The sequence below is a fragment of the Puntigrus tetrazona genome, chromosome 22, assembly GCF_018831695.1.
Source record: "Puntigrus tetrazona isolate hp1 chromosome 22, ASM1883169v1, whole genome shotgun sequence".
In the NCBI taxonomy this organism is placed as follows: Eukaryota; Metazoa; Chordata; class Actinopteri; order Cypriniformes; family Cyprinidae; genus Puntigrus; species Puntigrus tetrazona.
In genome coordinates, this window is record NC_056720.1 from 11,212,866 (window position 1) to 11,232,067 (window position 19,202).

Sequence of the window (19,202 nt, forward strand, 5' to 3'; positions counted from 1 at the left end):
AAAGAACAAAAGTGTATATTAGGAGTGTCAAAATTAACATGCTATTAAATTTGTTAGGTTTGATAACTGATTGGAGCTAAGCCTGAATGATGAAGCTGGTTTTGATTTAAATATTAAATGTTTGACAGGAATGAAATAACTAGGTTCAGTCATTTGTACAATCTGATATTTCATTAACAAAACAGCACCCACAAATTCCTGCTAAAGAGAGCTTTTTAGAAGCTAAAGAAGTATTGTCCACCTGTTCTTTGATGCGTCAGTTTGGTAACGTGTAGAATTGCAGGCTTCAAAATACAGACAAAATGAGTCACTTCAAAGATTCACTACTTTCACTCTCAAATCGACTTGATGAAAAGAATACCGGTCAGATTAGCGTGCATGGCTGCTCAGGGCTAGCGTCCAGGTTCCATGAGAAAAAGGACATATGGTGCAGATAAAGTCAGTCCATTGATGCTAAACAGACGAAAGATCATTAGTGAGGTTGTATGTTTCTTAGGAAGGAAAAGCTGAAGGATTGGAATGGATTTGTACTGAAGGTATTTGAACTTTAGCACAAGAAACACCTGCAAGCTGTGTAAAAGCTAACATCATTTGGTAATCTTTTACTACACCTTAGCAACACCTAGAAGTATGTTCAAATACACTTAATAAACTATATTTATTCCTCTCGTTCCCCTCTGAAAATTATTTATTTATTCTTTTTAATTCAGGAAGAGAAGATTGCTGTTGCTAAAGCTAAAGCGTTTTTGGAGAGCAACACATACTCTGCTGATGACCCTTATACCACTGCTCTGTCCGCATATGCACTCACATTACTCCGTAGTCCTTATGCTCCATTGGCTCTGAGGCGACTTAACCACATGGCTATCACTCAAGGTACTTTATTAACGTTTATTATAAGATAGCCGTTGGTTTAGCTGAGCAGGTTCTTGATCCCAAATGTTCTATTGTCTTTGCAGATGGCTTCACTCATTGGAGTCTTACTGGCAGTACTGTAACTGATGAAGACACATTCATGGGCTTCAGTGATGGCCTCTCCCAATCAGGTATCCATTAATCATCAAACAATTAACAACTTGCTAGCAATATTCAATATTAAGCTTTTTTTCTGCTTTGTTAGTTGTGTCGGCTGAAGTCGAGATGACTGCTTATGGTCTACTCACCTACACACTTCTGGGTGACGTGGCATCGGCTTTACCTGTAGTTAAATGGCTGTCACAACAAAGAAATGCCCTCGGTGGTTTTTCCTCAACTCAGGTGATGAATCTTTGTTCCACTCTTTGTTCAGTCCTTGATTGTGAATAAAATATTCATGTTTGAATACTTTATCTACTTTGTAGTATGCAAAACCATAATCTACTACATTTGCTAAGAAGTTCAAATCCTGTTTCCCACGATTCAACATGATAGTTGCTAAATTTGCTACAGCATACTATTTTTACTATTTCTCCCATAGCCTCAGAAATAGCCATGTGCTTTTCCAATTTAGCCCTTCAATTGCAATTCTCTCAAATCTGCCGATTTTACTTCCTGCCTATTTGTAAGTCTCATTATTGAATCAATACCTGATCTAATTGGCAAGGGATTGGATCAAATTTAAATTCCTTAGATAATAACTTTTGAAGCGATAGTTCTCCCAAAAATTAAAATTCTGTCAATAATTACTCACCCCCATGTTGTTCCAAACCTGTAAGACCTTTGTTCATCTTCAGAGCACAAAATCAGATGTTTTTTATGAAATCGGAGAGCTATCTGACAGCAGACAGCAACACAACTGAAAAGATTCAGGTCCAGAAACATAGTAAAAACAGTCATGTAAATGTAACGCTACAACAATATTTTTTTGGGAACGAAAAAAATAACATAATTTACTTAACCATTCTTTTCCCCCTAGAAGAAATAATGTGTAGGAATGGATCGTAACACTTAGATACATTAACTATTACTGGGGAAAGTGGGTGAGCAGAATAAATAAAGGAGACGTTAAACGTTGAGTACTCTACTCTGTTCATTAAACTCACAAACCGAAGCCACTGAACATGAAGTGTGAGCAATTTACATTTGGACTGCTTTTGTACTGCTAAAAAATGCTACTAAAAACCTCGCACAACATGCTTTATTAAAATAGTTATTTTCTTCTTTTTTTAAAAATAGGATACTTGTGTGGCATTGCAAGCCCTGTCCGAATATGCCATCCTGTCATATGTGGGCGGCGTCAATCTCACCATATCTCTGGCTTCCACTAATCTGGATTTCCAAGAAACATTTGAGCTCCAATGGGACAATAAGAAGATTCTGCAAAAAGCTGTGGTAAAAAAAAAAAACCTAATCATCCACAAACACTATTGACATTTTTACATTCTACTGTCTTAGAGGTATTTTCAGTGAGGGCCTGAACTTGATACGCCCCTCCTTTCAGCATCTGCTTGGCACATCACTCCATCTTGTGATTAGCAGTGTCAGTTTAAATGCGTGTAATTTGGATGTTGGACTGGGGCCAGGTGGTTAATGTATTTGCTTATACTTGCACTGTTAATCTGATTGATACGTCTTGCATTCTCTCTCTCTTTGTTCAGATACCCAGCATTCCAACAGGACTGTTTGTCAGCGCTAAAGGAGAAGGCTGCTGTCTAATGCAGGTACTATTGGTTTCTGGCAAACATAATCCCACATTCTCTCCACGGATAAACGGTTGTACTCTTCGTCCTCCTCCTCCTCATCTAGAGGCGAATCCCTCTTTGGCGGCAGCCAGTTCTCTTTCTAGGGGAAATTCAGTACTAATGTTCGCATTCCTGACTTTAGAATGGAAAGATCTGGTAAAACTTAAGCAGTTGTATGCCAGGGGTATGTTCTTTCTCCTGTAATCTACCCCCTAGATAGGATGGTCTAGGCTAATGTGTTTGGTAAGATGTCCCTCACAAACAAAAGACTCATTCTGGGCAACAAAAACATCCAGAACCATGTCAGCACCTTGCCCTAGAACACTCTGTTCTCAGGTTGTTTGGAGGCTAATTTTAAGAATTTGTGCATTAACAAATAGTTTTAACAAAAAACCCTTACACTAAATACCAAATTCTGGTGTGTAATTACAAAGATGTGTGCTTAAGGACACACATTAAAACTTTATACCATTTATCAGTTGTCACCTAAATAGTAATTTACTCCTGGTAGGCAATTAACAGACAAAAATTATTTTGTATGGAAATGGGGTTCTATATGAAACCTTGGTGCTCTGAGCTCATGGTATTGATCCTTCTCTTCATCTTAAGATTGATGTGTCCTACAATGTGCCCGATCCGGTGGCTAAGCCTGCCTTTCAGCTTAAAGTCGATCTCAAGGAACCCAGACAAGAACATCACATCCAGCCGTCCTCACGACACATGTCTCCTCGGTCCCGTTCTCGTTCTGATAACCGTTCAGAGCTGAGTCGCAAACGAAGAGCTCCTGTAGACGACGAGGACCCCTCGGCCCACCAAGACCGTCTGGACTACCGTGTTACTTTAGAGGTTTGCACCAGGTAACAATGTCAAATGAAAGTGTTCAATGCATTTTGAAGTCTTTCCCTTGGTCTTGTTTGATATGTATTAATAACCGCAAGTTGATTTTAGAAGTATTGTTTAAACTCTAAAATATACCTTCTTAGGTGGCTGCATGCTGGTTCATCCAATATGGCTGTCCTAGAAGTCCCTCTTTTGTCTGGCTTTCGTGCAGATATCGAGAGTTTGGAGAGGGTGAGATTGCCCTTTTTTTTTGTATCTTCTCTCTCCTAGAACTTTACATTTCACAACATTCAAGGTAGATTGATAAGGTGTCTCTATAATAGGACAGTGCATCTCTCCCGCTATTTCCTTTTCTACTTCTCTGCATGTGTCCTCCTGGCAGATGAACAGAGTTTACATCTGGAGGCTATTTCAAAGGAAGCAATATGGCGTGGAATTTATCAGTCTCTTCGCTCTCTCTCACGAACACACACACATAAACACTCAGAACACTCAACACTCGTTCCTATTTTATTTGTCAAATAAAGTAAACATTATATATATATATATAGGCATTATATATATATTATTATATATATATATATAGGCCTTCAGAGCAACTTTAGTTTTAACAGACCCCCGAAAACCATTGCCACAACAGGCGCAGTTATTTCACGAGGTGCTTGAAAACAGCCGGAGCCTACTGCTTGCACAGGGAGCGTGTCTTGCAAGCTGGGCACTATTTTTCACAGACACTGCATGATATCACTTCACCTACTGTGGCCATGTTACAGCAGCAATTTTCATTATTACGTCGGAATGAGAGTACAGTTCCTAATCATAATCAGAACTTTTCATTTTCCGCTGGTCTTAGTACGTGATATAACTACAGAAGAATCAAGTTTTAAATAGGAAAAATATTTAAACTCTTTGGTCATTTTTGAACACGATGCTTCTGGTCTTATCAGATTCAATGATCTATGTTAAGCTATGCTAAAAGTCCTATCGCCAGACCCGGAAATCAGCTGAATAGATTCCAAAACTGTAAAACCTAACTTTAAAACTCTGGGGGAGTTGGAGAATGAGTCTATTTCCAAAAAAAGTGGAGTGTTCCTTGAATTTTACCTATTTAAAAGAATAGCTGAACAAAAGTTCACAAATAAAATATATTGTTTGAATTGTTACTGTTAAGTTATTTTAAATGTAAAAAACAAACTTTATACTTGGCCTTTTATTAGAATATTGATTACATCCTTAATGTAAAAATATGAAATAGTGTAGTTTTTTTCTGGTAATGTAAGCAATGCTTATTTAAACAAGAAAATGTGATTGGGACATGAAATTACAAATAATTTTAAAATCATAACTTTTTTTCCTAATTTCAGAACATCACTGCATGCTCCTTACATAAATACATTCATATACATCAGTCTGGTGTGACCTAATTCTCAAGAGGTCAAGCGGCTCTAGTTGGGCTTACAGACCATTCAGAGGCCTATAATGTCCACAATAGGGGCCTGGAGCAGAAAAATGCTCGGGGGGGTAAATCGGCCCACCTCCTCCTCCAGCTGAGGGGTATGTGGTAAATGGAGGTTGGTTTAGGTCACCTTCGCTGTCCCCAGTCAACTGATTGTCCCTCATTAGTCATGTTATAGATCCCAGGCCTCATGTCCTCCACGCTAGTAAACCTACGATACCACGGGAGTCATATAACGTGAACTGACTCCGAAGCTCACCACGGTGGAACGTGTCTCATTAGCGCCATTAGCCAGTAACGAGCTGGCTTTACACAGCCACCTCTGGCTGGCTCCATGTTTATTACACGACCCCGGCTGTTCACATTCCTCGTTTCGCTATGGGAAGTGAGATTGCTTACACCGTCATGTCTCATTGTTTTAATTTATAGTAAAGGGGAGGACATGCTTGGAAGATTGTTTGCTTTTCATATATTCCACAGTTAAAATCAATATTTTTAACAATGAACGGTGAAGTCAACGGTGTTATTTACGTATAAGGCTATAAATGTCTAATTGCAATAACGATCTTTGGTCCCTAAGGCAGCAAGATTCCTTTTTTAGACTTTTTATTTTGGCAACGCTAACAAGCAAGGCTTTTTTTCCCTGAAATCATGCTCTCTGCTGTGGCTTTTGGACAAATCAAATCACTCTTGGTCATTTATTTGGGGCTGCAGTCATACTGTGTATGTTTGTGTGTGTTTATGTTTGAATGTGTCCTTGTGGCGCCAGCTCACACTGAGCCCCTCATAAACTGTGTCCGAGCACTCGCCACCTTTCTCTGTCTTTACACACACACTCACGCACACACACACACACGATGTTAGCATGCTAAACAGACCTTGATTAATATGACATCTTGTGGAGGGAAGCTCCGTACAGATACTCACATACTGCTTTTATGGCTTGAGCAGAAAGTTGAGTAGTTCAACCTCAAGCAAATGTGCTGTGCATTGTCAATCAAGTTGAATTGTTAGCACGACAGCTAGCAGGTTTGAGAAGTCAGCTATCCAGTATGAAGGAGAAATTCCTGCCTTAAAGACACATTTACCAGTAGGATGTTTCTTTAACTGTCAACAACTGTTACTTTTAAATTGAGGCAAATTTTTCTCTTTAACTTGTTTTTCTTTCTTGTTTTCAAGTTTTTCTTTTTCATCTCTCGTCAACAAAGCCAAGCTAGCATTTAGCTAACTCTAAGATTGAAAAATCTTGGTTTACACTGAAACTCACCTGGCTAACCAAATTAATAAAAAAAAATTGTGTACATTGTGCTTGTAATAAGATTAAACCATTTGTTCAGTTAGCTTTAGCATTTAAATCGGCATTGTTCGCAGTGCTAAATAATTGTCTTTTGTAATCATTTTGTTCCCAGCTGTTGTTGGACAAGAGAGTGGGGCTGAAGAGGTATGAAGTAGACGGACGAAAGGTTCTCTTCTACTTCGATGAGGTGAGCTAATAACGCTTAAATATTGCTTTATGTAGCTCTAGCAGCATTTTTACATAAGAGCTGTACCTTAAATTACTTGGTTAAAGTCTCGTATAACTCCAGGTGTTCTGTCCAGGGGAGTGTTTTAAGGACTTTGCCATTGTAAAGTCCCCTGGGGTCTTTTTTTTCTTTTCCACAGATCCCAAGTCAGTGTATGACATGTGTGGCCTTCAATGCCGTGAGGGAGTATATTGTGGGCAAAACGGCTCCAGTGCCAGTGAAAGTCTATGACTATTATGAACCAGGTGAGTTTGGGCCATTCTACTCAATATAAAAGATAATTGTGGTGTTGTACCATAGTATAGAAGTGGTATTTGTTTTGATGGTACACTGGTATATAAATATGCCATGTGTAAGTTCAGTCAAAAATGAGTTACCAGACCATATATGACCGAACAATTGGAGAAACTCTGAAATTTAGATATGATATGAGTTATGAATGTCCTTAGGTTGAGTTTAAAACGGTTAATTTGCAGACATAATCACAAGTTTGTTGTGATTTGTAATGAATGCAGTTAATCATAATCAGTGTACGTTTATTATTGAAATTAGTATACTAGTTGCATCTAATCTGTCTTTTAAATGACATGAATTTTGCACAAGATCAAGTTTTTACTGACTTTGTGTGTGTGTACAGCATTTGAAGCCACTCGTTTTTACAATGTGAGTGAGAGTAGTCCACTAGCACGAGAACTATGTGACGGCACCACATGTAATGAAGTGGAAAGCTCCAGCAATCACTGGACAGGTCAGTACATCTTTGTCTCCAAGTATATATACCTCTAATATCAAATACTTCATATTTTGACACATTCCCACTCCCACTCAAGGCTTTGTGCAAGGTGGCCAGTGCAACAACATTTTTGATTGCCCAGAGGAAGAACACTACGAGCGATGCACTTGTTATCGTGACTGCGGCTATGATGGCGAGCCTGTATGTGGTTCTGATGGACAAATCTACCAAAACCAGTGCCAGATGGAGGTGTCCGCCTGCAGGAATGGCACACGGATCGAGCAGATGCCCTTCAGCCACTGTCCACAGAGTAAGTTCTGAGACCTCCCTGCCAATTTATAGCCTGGACATGTTGACAAAATCCTTTTTTTTGTTTTTTTAAAGCAATTTAAGGACCCGAGCTGTACCATTTCATTAAAAAACAAATTTTCCGCCAGGATTTATGCCATGTGATCTTGAACCAGGTGCTACTCTTCCTAGACACTTTAGGATGAAGTCATGCTCGTTGCATAATTAGAGACACGTTTTTCCTTCCTTTTTAAGAGGTTAATGCGCAGGACTTTTGGATACACACAGGCATGGACATGTGAGGGAGAACGCAGATGTTTCAGCCAAACAAATCTCAAACGGTAATATGTATCAGAGCTTTCATAGGGTCGTTTTGGTCTGTTGTTGAGATTCGTATCTTGCCACTTGACATCCGGTTGCCGTTTTTTTCATAACACAGTATGAGATTAAAGCCTCATCCACTTGTGCATCAGAGAATCAAAGTGTTTTCGGTGCTTTGCAATTATCCGTGTCCAGACAGGCCCGATACGAAGAATCAGACCCATGTTTTCGCTACAGAGAAAGACGGAGGTGCATGTAACTGCTCTGGTAGGAACATCTGTTCAGGTGCTGCAGTTGCGGATGATATAAACACATGCATACGCTCATACACACACACCAGTGTATGGTGTATTACAGGGCTCCCTAAATGACAGAGCGCTTTTGTCCGGGGCCCTTTGACAGTGAAAAGAAAGGGGGAGGCAGAGGGTTAGAAAAATTCTGTCACATTCCTTTCTGACGAGCAGACGAACAACAAAGGGGCTTTCTTGTTTTACAGAGGACAACCATCGGGAGGGGGACACAAAAATGGTTATGCGGGACACCAGTGCCAATATGGTAAACCGCAGTAGCATGTTTAGGGCTGCATGAATATTTATTTGCAGGTGCACCGATTTAAACAAGGGAGTAGTATTAATTTAGGAGCTGTGCAATGCAGGGTGTAGATTGTAAAGTGCAAGTAGTTTTGGTTTTAGTCTGTCGTGGCAGTTATATATTCACAGTGATTGTTCTGTAATATGAATGTTGTGATTTTAATAAAAATTGCATCACGTGTAACACGGAATTGTTAGTGTCTGTTAAAATTGTTTTGAACAATTAGTTAAAAACTCATCAGAATTTTCGATTGTGCATCACTAAGAAAATACCTAAAAAATCGTGTATATTTTGGTATCAGGTTTTGTAAGGACACATTTGTGTCATTAGATTCATTTCAGAATCTTTGGTGCTTTTACTAAAAGCTCAGAAGCAAAAATGTTGCAGTTGGGTAGTGGCATAGGGGATTGGTGCAGGGGATCAGTTCACAAGCATTTAATGAATTTATTTTGTGCATCACTAATGAATTTGACAATCAACTTATACTAGAATATTAGTAGAACTTAATTATGAACTATGACTTTTCCCTCAAATTCTTAATTTGCTGCTTATAGTTAGTATGGAAGTTAAGTTTAGGCATTGGGAAAGATAAGGGATGTAGAATAAGGCATTAATATGTGCTTAATTAGCACTAATGGATAATATTCTAGTAATATGCATGCTAATATTACTAATAATATTATTAGTAATAAGCAACTAGTAGGTGTAGTAGGTAATAAATGGGTAAATATTGATTTAATTCCTGTGTGTTGTTAATTGGTCCAATTAATTAAATACATTTAGTGAAAATGGCTGAAACTATGGGTGTCTGAAAGAATGTCTCATAGCAGTGCAGTAGACAATAAAATATCAGACCATGTTGCATCACAAGTTCAAACAAATGATATTAGATTTGGAACTGGAAGCAAAACATGAAACGCTGAGCAACTGATATATCGGTTTCCTAGGTAAAGCACTACATTGAACTTTAATTTGGCCTGTTTATGTTTACAGTGGAGGTGGCCGTAGAAGAGCGAGAACATGCTACAGGAGAAGAACCAGAACAAGAACCTATTCTCATTCCTGCAGGTATCATCTTCCCTCTTCTTCTTTTCTTTGAACACATCTGCGTCAGCTCCCTGCAGGTGTGAGCGTGTGCCACACATGGGCAGGTGTTGAAGAGTTCAGCGATCAGATGCTACATGCATAGAAGCTTATACGTGCACAGGCCTGTATATCAGCCCAGACTACATTAATGCTCGGGTAATTAGTATCCCGGTCTCCTGTCGCTCACCTTGCACCTTCCCGTATAGGGCTCGGTGTGTTCAAACACCATTAACTGTGAGAAGTTACCTAGATTTTATGCGTGCAAGTTTCAATGCAACAGGTTGGGAATCAATGCTTGAGTATTTTATGAAGGATTTATATCCATCATATTTTACTACCCTTTTTGAAGTCTAAAAACTGTGAATTTACAATTAAAGATTCTTTTTCTTAAACCCACTATTATCATGCAGAATTTTGCTTGTTTTAATGACTGTTGGATATTTCATTGGAAACCAGGACAAAAGCAAAGATTTTATGCAGTGTATTACCCTCAATGGAATGAAGGTAATTTGATAAGGAAAAACATTACAACCCATTAAGTAGCGAAATGAGCACTTAAGGCAAGTTAGAAGCACTCATGATATCACATGCACTTTCAGCTAGGTGTGTGTGTAGGTATGTGTGTCTGTGTCCTCTGGAAAACTCCCAGACTGATTAGACAGTGTTTTTTTTTTCCCAGAGCTGTTAAGACTTGCCTAGTGTTGTGTTTGAGGCGAGAAAATGTGTCTATAGGGCTGTGGTTGTTGGGGTTCCTCAAGGTTATGGTTTTGGCCCGCTTTTCTTTATTTATTTCTGAGTTTCCTTTACCTAGGTGCCACCTGTTTAAATGTTTGCAGGAATTTACAGTTCCTTTTTGGTTGAGGTAATTACCAAGTTTGTTTGCACCATATTAACGATTGGGTTTGCCAATTGAAAATCTGTTTGCAAAACTCACACCATCACCTGTGTAGCAGAAATGTGTTTTGGAAATCTGTGAGAGCGTTTCCTTTTGGAAAAAACATTTCTGATCTAAACTGAATTTGTGTTAAAGAATAATTCCCGATTTGCAGTGATGTCTTATTCTGATCTAAGCTTAAAAGGATGTGAGAAACGTAGCCATACATTTATTTATATAGATGTGAATGTTGTAATAATGTTAAACGATAATATGGAAATAAGCAGATTTCAGTTGCAGGGATAATTCCATAAATAGCGGTGCTGACAAAAGCCTACAAACTTGTCTCATTTATGGCCGATTCGGTGTTAAAACTTTGCAAACATTCTCTGTGGATAGATAAATAAGTTAAGACACCCAAGAATTCCTAACATGAGAGATACATTTACACACTTGGTCTATTGAAAGGGTATATGACAGTAATATAGCTTGAGTTGTTGCTTTATATATGCGAGGAATGCCCCCTACAGGCCATTTTGTACACATTTTTGTTCTATTAGTCATATAGACTGGCAGTGGATCTATTTGCTAGCTGTATTAACTTAAAATGTTGTCATTTATTCTAAAATAACTATGAAAGTGTTATTTAAATTACACAAACATATTTTTAGCAAAAAGTAAAGCGGGCCAAAAAACGTACACTTGTGGGACATCACATCCAAAACGAAATTTCTCATTTCTAGAAAGAGAATCTAAATGCCCCTGAAACGAATCGGAACGGTGCTTTCGTCAAACATGGCTAATTGTTTCTCAACGTGCAATTGATTTAATAGGAGGGGAGGAGCCAGGCTCTGTAGCTGAGGTGTCTTACTATTCTTACGAGTACGACCCGGACGCTGGCAGCTTTTCACCAGAGAGTGAGGAGAAGTTAATTCCTATAGGTGAAGAAGAGGAGGTGGTGGAGGCAGACACCAAACAGCTGAGCGGACATATTATCACAGTGGACACAAAGGACTCACCTGAGCGATGGTGAGATGCAACCCGTTTATCGTAGCCACTTAAAGGACTATTTCCTCCAAAGAATGTCTCGCCTATGTGAAACGTTTTCTGGGCACTTATGCATATATATATATATATATATATATATATATATATATATATATATATATATATATATATATATATATATATATATAAAAATATAAACATCAATCTTTTTTGGTTTTTTTCTCTGCTTCCTTTAAAACAGAGACACTTGGCCGTCAGCAGCAAGTGCAGGAGCTCCACATTGTACATTTCTCTGTGAATATGTTTGTGTGTAAGAAAGGCTGGTAAAGAGAGGTGGACCCAGTCCGTTGCAATGAGATGACAGCTCTGAGTGTGTATGCGTGTATTCGGAAAGAGAGATCATATCAGTTCTCCTCTCTGTTATTTTTTTCAATTCATTTCCATAGCTCTTTACGTTTAGTGATGGTATGACGTCTCCCTGTATTCCTCTTAAGTCAATCTCTTGTAATCTAGTTTTAATAGTCCAGTATTTATGTCTGTAAGTATAATTTACCTAAAAAAAAAAATCAAATATTTTATTGTTTTTGTTTTCTATCTGTGGTATTTATTTGTGGCTAGTGCCTTTTTGTTCGTTTTTTTTTTTTTTTTTTTTTCTTCCTCAATTCTTCAGTCAGCTCCTTCCTTCCTTTTAAACACAATCAACTGGTGTGGTTTTACAACCCATTAAAATGTGCTGTAATGGACCGTGCACTTCCAGAGCAGAAGGTAAAAAACGCACAAAATTGTGCATTAAGGTGTGTAGCTACTATTTTTACTTCTTGACGGCTGGCTAATTGATTGGAGAGGAGACTGCAACTGAAAAATTAGCTTCTTTCCCAGTCACCCTGTGCTAAATTAGTCTCTGCATCACAGAAAACATACTCCGTTACACAAACTGGAATATAATTTGTACAGAATATAAGCTATTTTGATTAAACCTCCATGCTAAATGAAAATCGGTAGACCTACATGAAATCTGCACTTTTAAACAGAATGCCTCTAATGTGATTATTCAAGTTCACTGAATAATTTGGCTTAATTTAATGAGTTATGATCCCAGTAAGAATTTGACCATTCAGCATACTTTTCTGTATTTAAATTCCCCTAAAATCAATGCCGAAAAATACAGGTATTTGAAAATTACTGTAAATTGTAATGAACTTAAAATGAATTTAACCTTCAATGATATCACATTTGGAAGAAAGTCAATGAGAATAAAGTTTGTATGCAATTTGTATCGTCTGAAATGTCTGTTTTATGTTTGCATTACAATTTGCACTCTGTCCTTTTCTGTATAATATGCAAAATAATTATTAGTGTAGTTATAGTAATTATAATTGTAGCAAGTATACAAGTAAGTTGTATATTTGAAAATGCCATATTTGTATTTTGGGTGGAATTTTCAAAGCAATTCATATTTGTATGTTAAAGTTGCATTTCTAGTTTTAAGGTCCTGGCTAAATTTGACCCCATGCATTGCTGTCTACTGGGTCTTTGTGAGAGTTTGCCTATGTTGACATCCCAACATAGTGTTCCCGTTACCACAGCACTGTTAATGTTTAATATTTGTTTGCTGGCGAGCGCAGAGGTGAAAATGTTCACTCATTGTCTTTCAGTTTCTGCCGGTTTTTTTTTTAAATAGCTCTCCCAGACACTACATTTCGGTTTGATAGACGTTAATATGGTGCGTATTCACTTATATATCCTTCAGAAGTTCGTATCTTCTCGAATGGCGAAAGCCTTTTCTATGCAGCTTTGCAGGGGGGCCCCCAGCTGCTGGTCTCCTTAGCGACCCATGCTTGATGGTCCATCTCTGCTCAGATGAACCGAGTAAAGGCATGAAAGAGAAGCGAGAGGAGGAATTATCTGATGGAGGTAGTGTTACATGACGGTGAATTCAAGTGATGACACTTTTGTGCTTCTCTCTCAAACGCATGTGTATATTTAATGGGTTTGGCGGCCCCTGATTGAGTCAACCAGGTTGAATGGAGATTACTCCAAAAAGTGTTCAGTTTGGGCGGCTTTAGTTCTGACATTATCAGATCACTGGACAGTGGAGAACTTGACTGGGCTTGTCCAGTCCAATAGGACATCTGATTTAGTGCCGCTAGGAAGATGAAAATGAAAAAGTTCTACTAACCAGCGCCTCTTGGATGTTTTGAAGATCTACACCTACTTGGGGTTTTTGCAAGCAGCTGCTTGCGTTTTTAAACTGCCTGGAAAAACTGATGCTGACGCAAATGTTAATTCCTTAATAATTGCTTGTCCTTGAGCTCTGTTTACTCAAATTCCCCGGGAAAAGTTGGCATGGAAATTTGATAGTAAGTAGGCCCATGTCCAAATCTGCCGGATTCGGATAACTTGGAATTCTAAAAGGGTTAAACCTCCGGTTCCAAATGCAATCTTGACGATGAGTGAAACCGAGAGGAAGCGTCCGGTCATTGCTGGCAGAGAAAAAGGTGAGCCGTTTTAATGTGTGATGTATTCATTTATTTGTATGTACTACACAACAATCTCTCATTCGGTTTGAGAAAATTGTGTTTGAAGGATCTATTATCAAAGTGAACGGCGTTTAAACAATACTGATGTACAAATGAATAGTAGTGTGACTATTCAACGTTTGTGTCAGTCCGCTAGGCTGCATCTTTAACGCCAGAAGGTGGCGACAAGTGACGCTCTTAATGAGCGGATTATGTGTTACCTATTTGTTCAAAAACATTGGTTCATTCAGGAAAAAAAGTCGCTAAGCATAGTCGCTAGTTACTCGTTTTAATACATGATGTATAGGCTACATGTCTTTGATCCCAAGTACAACTTTCGTTGGAGGAACAACAATAAACACACTATATAGCTTCCAAAAATACAGGTTATTCAGCATTGACTGATTGCTAAATAACACCAATTGTTTGTGTAGTTTCAATAAGCTTTGTAATAAATAAAAAACAGTGTAATGCTGGTTAGAAATGTTTATAAGATGGTCCCTTGCTGGTTTATGCTGGTCAAGTGCTGGCAAAGGACCAGCATAAACCATTTTATCCAGCATCCCAGCTTCAAAACATAACTAACCCAGTATATGTTACATACGTTATGTTGGGTTTTTCCTTTCCAAATTGTCGAAAGCTGCTTCGGACTTTATGTGAAGTGTTGAGCGCAATTGACCTTTTCCCTAAAAAGTCGTCGCGATCAACATAAAGCAGTGTTGTATTTCGTAACAATGCTTTCAATGTACTTGCGTCCCCATCAAACCTTCATTTAACCGAAGTAGTTACTTTTCCCCCCAAAGGTCACGCGTTCAGTAAGGTTACGATAACTTCGTGCCCAGGCCTGTCAAAACACGCTGAAGTAAATGTGAAAGAATGTTCTGTGCTCCCAGTAGCCCTCCTCATGCACACAAACATTTATGGGCTGATGTCATGGCGTTCTCCTGGTAGTATCAGAGAAGATAGCCAAAGGCATTGTCTGTCCTCCACTCCAGGAAAAGCCATCGCGCCACTGCGATGAGCTCACATTCCTGCTGGGCTGCATCTACAGGGTGTGGATCTCTCTAACAGATTCTGTCACAACTGCCTGCCAAAAAATGCATCACTGCATATTTGTGATTACGAGCAGCGGGGTGTGCATATGTTGCTGTGTGCGCGTGACTTCAGTATGACGGCTGTTTTCCATTCTTGTTTACAGGGCCAGGACCTGGTCGATACATCCTTCCACCGGCTATAGGCTTTGTAGGCCACGATTTCACCAAATTAACAAGCCCCGCTTATTCCTTTCATGGCAGGATGAGTAACGACAGTAAGTTTGTATAAACTTGCAGCTCGGTGGGAAATGACTCCAATATAAAAGCATAGGTTGTGTTTTTTTTTTTTTTTTTAAAGCACATTTAATGCCAGGAATGAACAAATCATCCAAGTTAATGTTTTGGGGGTTTTTTTGGGGGAGTTTTTATTTCTTAAATTTGTATTTTGCTATCATCACCACTAGAGGGAGACTAACTGCTGTAAATTCCCATTGTTTGATCATTGCTCTGCAGAAAGGCTAGTCGATCAAAATGCATATTTTTTGCATTTATAGTACAGTATGGAGTTATTTTCTATTTTCATGCCTTCCCGTAAGCTACAAAAATGTACGCGAACATTTAAAAGGCCATCAACATATTAGACTGGATCGCTTAACATTTAGGCCCGGTTTCACAGACGGGGCTTAGCCTAAACCAGGATTAGGCCAAAGTTTAGTTAGGACATTTAAGTAATATTCATAAACATGCCTTTAGAAAAAAAGCATCATGGTGTGCATTTTAAGACAAAATAAAGATCAGTCAGTGCAAGTCTCTTGGCTCAGATTTACATTTTAGACTAGGTCTAGACCTTGTCTGTGAATCCGGGGGTTAATAAATCAAAAGGCTTTTAAAACCTACAAAGACGATTACACATGCATGCATGCGTAATAATTAACTCAAACATTTAACGTTTATTATAATGTAATGCCGTGTTTATTCTGCTTTGATTGCACAGTGCACAGCATTGACTGTAGTCCAGGGCCTAAGTACCATATCGATGCCAAACTGACTCGCTTTGGAAGAGACGGCACCCCTGCCTATTCCATGAACGGCAGGACGGAAAGTCGAGGTAAGTCGGTTATTTTGAAGTGTCGTTCTGTTCAAACGGTTGCTTATTTACTGGTCGATCGACCCACTTCATGTCAAAACCACCAGGAAACGCTTGGCCGGAGTGAGCCGCCCGAGTTTGACGGTTCCTAACTCCTTGCTGTATCTGATCATTGCAGCAGCCGTCTTCTCCACTCCCGGACCGGGAGCGTACAGTCCCGAGAAAGCCTCTCTGTGCAGCATCCATCGCAAACCTCCGTCCCACACCATGGGCTATCGAACGCCGTATCGCTCGCTGGACACCGTGCCTGCCCCGAACAAATACACCCTACCTTCTCTCATGGGCTCCGGCGTCTCCACCAAAACATCCAGTGCCAGTTACACCATCTCTGGGAGATGCAAACCTGGGGCTCCGACCGAGGACTCCTCTAAAACTCCGGGGCCTTGTAGATACAACCGCACGGATCCCAGTGTCTATCTCCCGAGGCAGCCGGCGTTCTCCATGCTGGGGAGACACGCTGCTGCAAGGGAGCCCGCCGTGGAACCAGGCCCAGGAAGTCACAACCCAGAGAAAGTGACCGTGCACAAGCCCAGACCTCCTGCTTTCTCTTTAGGGATCAGGCACTCGGAGTTTGTGACCCCTTTAATAGCAGATTAGTAGTGTTTTTGTGCATGCGGATCTTTTTCCTGCTCGTTTTGAACAGTTTCTCTGCTTGTTTAAAAAGGGTTTGGTGAACACTCTTAGTGCAATTTCTAGTCAGATAAATATTGTAGAAGTTAGCATAACTAAAACCATTAATCAGTGACTCTTCAAATTATTAAATTTTAATATAAAATGTTAAACACAATCACACATTTATATAAATGCTGTCATATTATGATTAATTGCATCCAAAATGTTTGTTTACATTGTGTACTGTGCATATATATATATATATATATATATATATATATATATATATATATATATATATATATATATAAATATAAAAATAAAAAATGGGAACCCTGAATATTTTCTATTGCTTTAGAGGAAATGCACATATTGATTGTGCACAAAATGTTACGTCAAATAACACAGATTACAAATTAGGATGCAAATCGGCTAATAAAAATAATATTTATTGATTTGTCAACAACAAATGAGTAACAAACAAGCATTGACTGCTCAACGTACAAGTTGGAGATGTTAACAAAAGCAGTTCGGGCAACAACAAAAAAATCATCGTAGTGTACAACAAAAACTATTCCTTCTATTCACGACAAGGGCGATTTTTGCTAGATCTGAAACACCGTGCAACTTATTTTGCGTGACTTGAGTGTAGATCTAAAGGAAACGCTTTGTAGGAGGCAAGCCCGGTCCCCTCTGGGCTCCTGCTGCCATCGGATCTCCGAATGAAAGGGGGATGGGAAGGAGTAACATTTCATTGCCACAGATCTGCAAATAATAAAACTTATATACAAATCGCAACGTATGGAAAGAAATGTACGCATGGCCAGGGTCGGCCAAGTAGTTTAACTTCCGATGACAATCTTGAGATCTCATTCCTTGGGAAGCGGTCTTCGGAAAAGCAGTATGTGAGGCTCTGTATGGGGGAAGAGAATGGGATATCAGGGTTTTGTGGACCAGTTTCTCAAACTGATTTAGGCTGTCAAGAGTAGGCGTTACAACACAGCCCTCTTCTACAGGCAAATACTGACCTGGTTTATGGATCATGTAATGGATCCAGCCCTGACTTTGCTGGACTCCCAGTCCTCTCCATTCCTCCTCTGACATCAAATGGGAGGACGGCACCAGTTTGGAAAGCTGCTTGGGAAGCATAACATGTCTAAGAGGAAGAAGAGGGACGATGTTAGTTTGACTTATTTCACACCGATTGCCTGGCGACACAACGCGCTCAGGACATGCAGGAAAATGCATTTTAAACGGATACTTTTCAATCTTTCGCGGATGTTTTAAACACATTTTCTAAACCTGAACCAGTCCGGTGACCCAGCAACGGTCATTATATAATGTATTCGCTCGGACGCAAAAATTCAAGTGAAATAACTCGACTGAAATTCCTCACCTGTACTCGTATTCCTCGTCTGAATACTTGTCGGAATAGTAAATCTGCTTTTTCGCGGAAGACATTGCGGTTAAATGTTAATTCCGGTCCGAATCCGAAACGAAAGCCCAAATAAGTCACGCAGGGTCTCCTCGGTGTTTTCCTGAAGGCGCCGCTTCAGTTTTGAACTCAAACGGTCCCTCCCGCGCTTCTGATAGGCTGAGCCTCTCGTGGTCTAAGCCCCGCCCCCTCAACGAGCGCCTGCGTTTGACAGCGTCTCTTCAGACTGGCGAGGATTGCAAAACGACCCGTGTACAATTATTTATTTCGTCGGTTCGACGTTCACAGGCCTTGTTTATTCCGAGACCTTGTTTTTCATCTTAACAAAATAAACAAGTCACGCTGTTGTAATGTTTGTGTGTTTTGCTTTTACTTAGGTAGGTGAGTTTAACCGTGCGAACGTGTAAGTGTGAGACTGAAGTGTGAAGCCCATGGATGGTGTTCATGAAGTAAAGTGTGATTTTATACGAACTACGCAGTGCTTTTCTTTGATGGCCTTCTAGGGTATGATAGTGGTAAATGCGTTAACCTTTTCGTTACTCAAATGTCTTTTGGCAACACTTTTAGCTTTTAATCCTGTCAAATGGTCATAGGACTCATAGACTTCTGAAGCACACATTACTATTATCCAGTGGATTTTTACATATACACACCATTTTACACACACACACACACACACACACATATACGTACACTTACATGCATGCATGCATACAAGTGATTTACAACAGAAAGTAGGCAAATTTCAGCCATTGCTCATTTCACAAAAACCCTATTTTATTTTAAGCCAGTGAAATCTAAGTCTAAGCATATTCAAATAAACAATGCACACCATTTTCAGTATATTACAATATACAGTACATCACTTTAAGTAGACGTGACTTAAAGGTTAATACTACAAGCTAACTTCACGTGATAATGTGCAAAGATACTAGAAAGTGATGTGTCAAGATATTCACCATAAGGCTACTGCTTGCAAGAGCCAAACTGTGTCAAGCACTAAACGTGTAGCTCAAAACTACGAAATCATCAAGCTCGAGACCAAACGTTGAAAGCATTAGTTAAGCAACTTTTG

At 39.3% G+C, this 19,202-nt stretch overlaps 4 protein-coding genes across 6 annotated transcripts in view; 2 read left to right on the plus strand and 2 right to left on the minus strand.

The window, feature by feature from the left end:
- The window catches only part of cpamd8 (C3 and PZP like alpha-2-macroglobulin domain containing 8), a 35,668-nt gene extending 23,014 nt beyond the window's left edge, over positions 1–12,654 (plus strand). Inside the window, exons 30-43 of the mRNA XM_043223230.1 lie at positions 711–876; positions 960–1,046; positions 1,121–1,257; positions 2,155–2,310; positions 2,577–2,639; positions 3,270–3,517; positions 3,644–3,731; positions 6,366–6,440; positions 6,619–6,724; positions 7,117–7,227; positions 7,310–7,522; positions 9,406–9,480; positions 11,206–11,401; positions 11,622–12,654. Of these exons, the coding sequence (XP_043079165.1) occupies positions 711–876; positions 960–1,046; positions 1,121–1,257; positions 2,155–2,310; positions 2,577–2,639; positions 3,270–3,517; positions 3,644–3,731; positions 6,366–6,440; positions 6,619–6,724; positions 7,117–7,227; positions 7,310–7,522; positions 9,406–9,480; positions 11,206–11,401; position 11,622 (1,722 nt within the window). The 3' untranslated portion in view covers positions 11,623–12,654. The remainder of the gene's footprint in view (positions 1–710; positions 877–959; positions 1,047–1,120; positions 1,258–2,154; positions 2,311–2,576; positions 2,640–3,269; positions 3,518–3,643; positions 3,732–6,365; positions 6,441–6,618; positions 6,725–7,116; positions 7,228–7,309; positions 7,523–9,405; positions 9,481–11,205; positions 11,402–11,621) is intronic.
- LOC122327734 (CUGBP Elav-like family member 5) overlaps positions 1–19,202 on the minus strand; it is a 1,183,696-nt gene that overhangs the window by 745,739 nt on the left and 418,755 nt on the right. The window lies entirely within an intron of this gene.
- odf3l2b (outer dense fiber of sperm tails 3-like 2b) lies at positions 13,295–16,914 on the plus strand. Its single transcript, XM_043223327.1, has 4 exons — positions 13,295–13,878; positions 15,098–15,208; positions 15,928–16,041; positions 16,199–16,914. The coding sequence occupies exons 1-4, from the start codon at positions 13,830–13,832 to the stop codon at positions 16,675–16,677; spliced, it is 753 nt and encodes a 250-aa protein (XP_043079262.1). The 5' UTR covers positions 13,295–13,829; the 3' UTR covers positions 16,678–16,914.
- Positions 17,109–18,384, minus strand: cks2 (CDC28 protein kinase regulatory subunit 2). The gene is made up of 3 exons (XM_043223342.1): positions 18,089–18,384; positions 17,721–17,848; positions 17,109–17,605 (listed from the first exon to the last, which is right to left on the minus strand). Exons 1-3 carry the CDS (start codon positions 18,151–18,153, stop codon positions 17,562–17,564), a joined length of 237 nt encoding a protein of 78 aa, XP_043079277.1. The 5' UTR covers positions 18,154–18,384; the 3' UTR covers positions 17,109–17,561.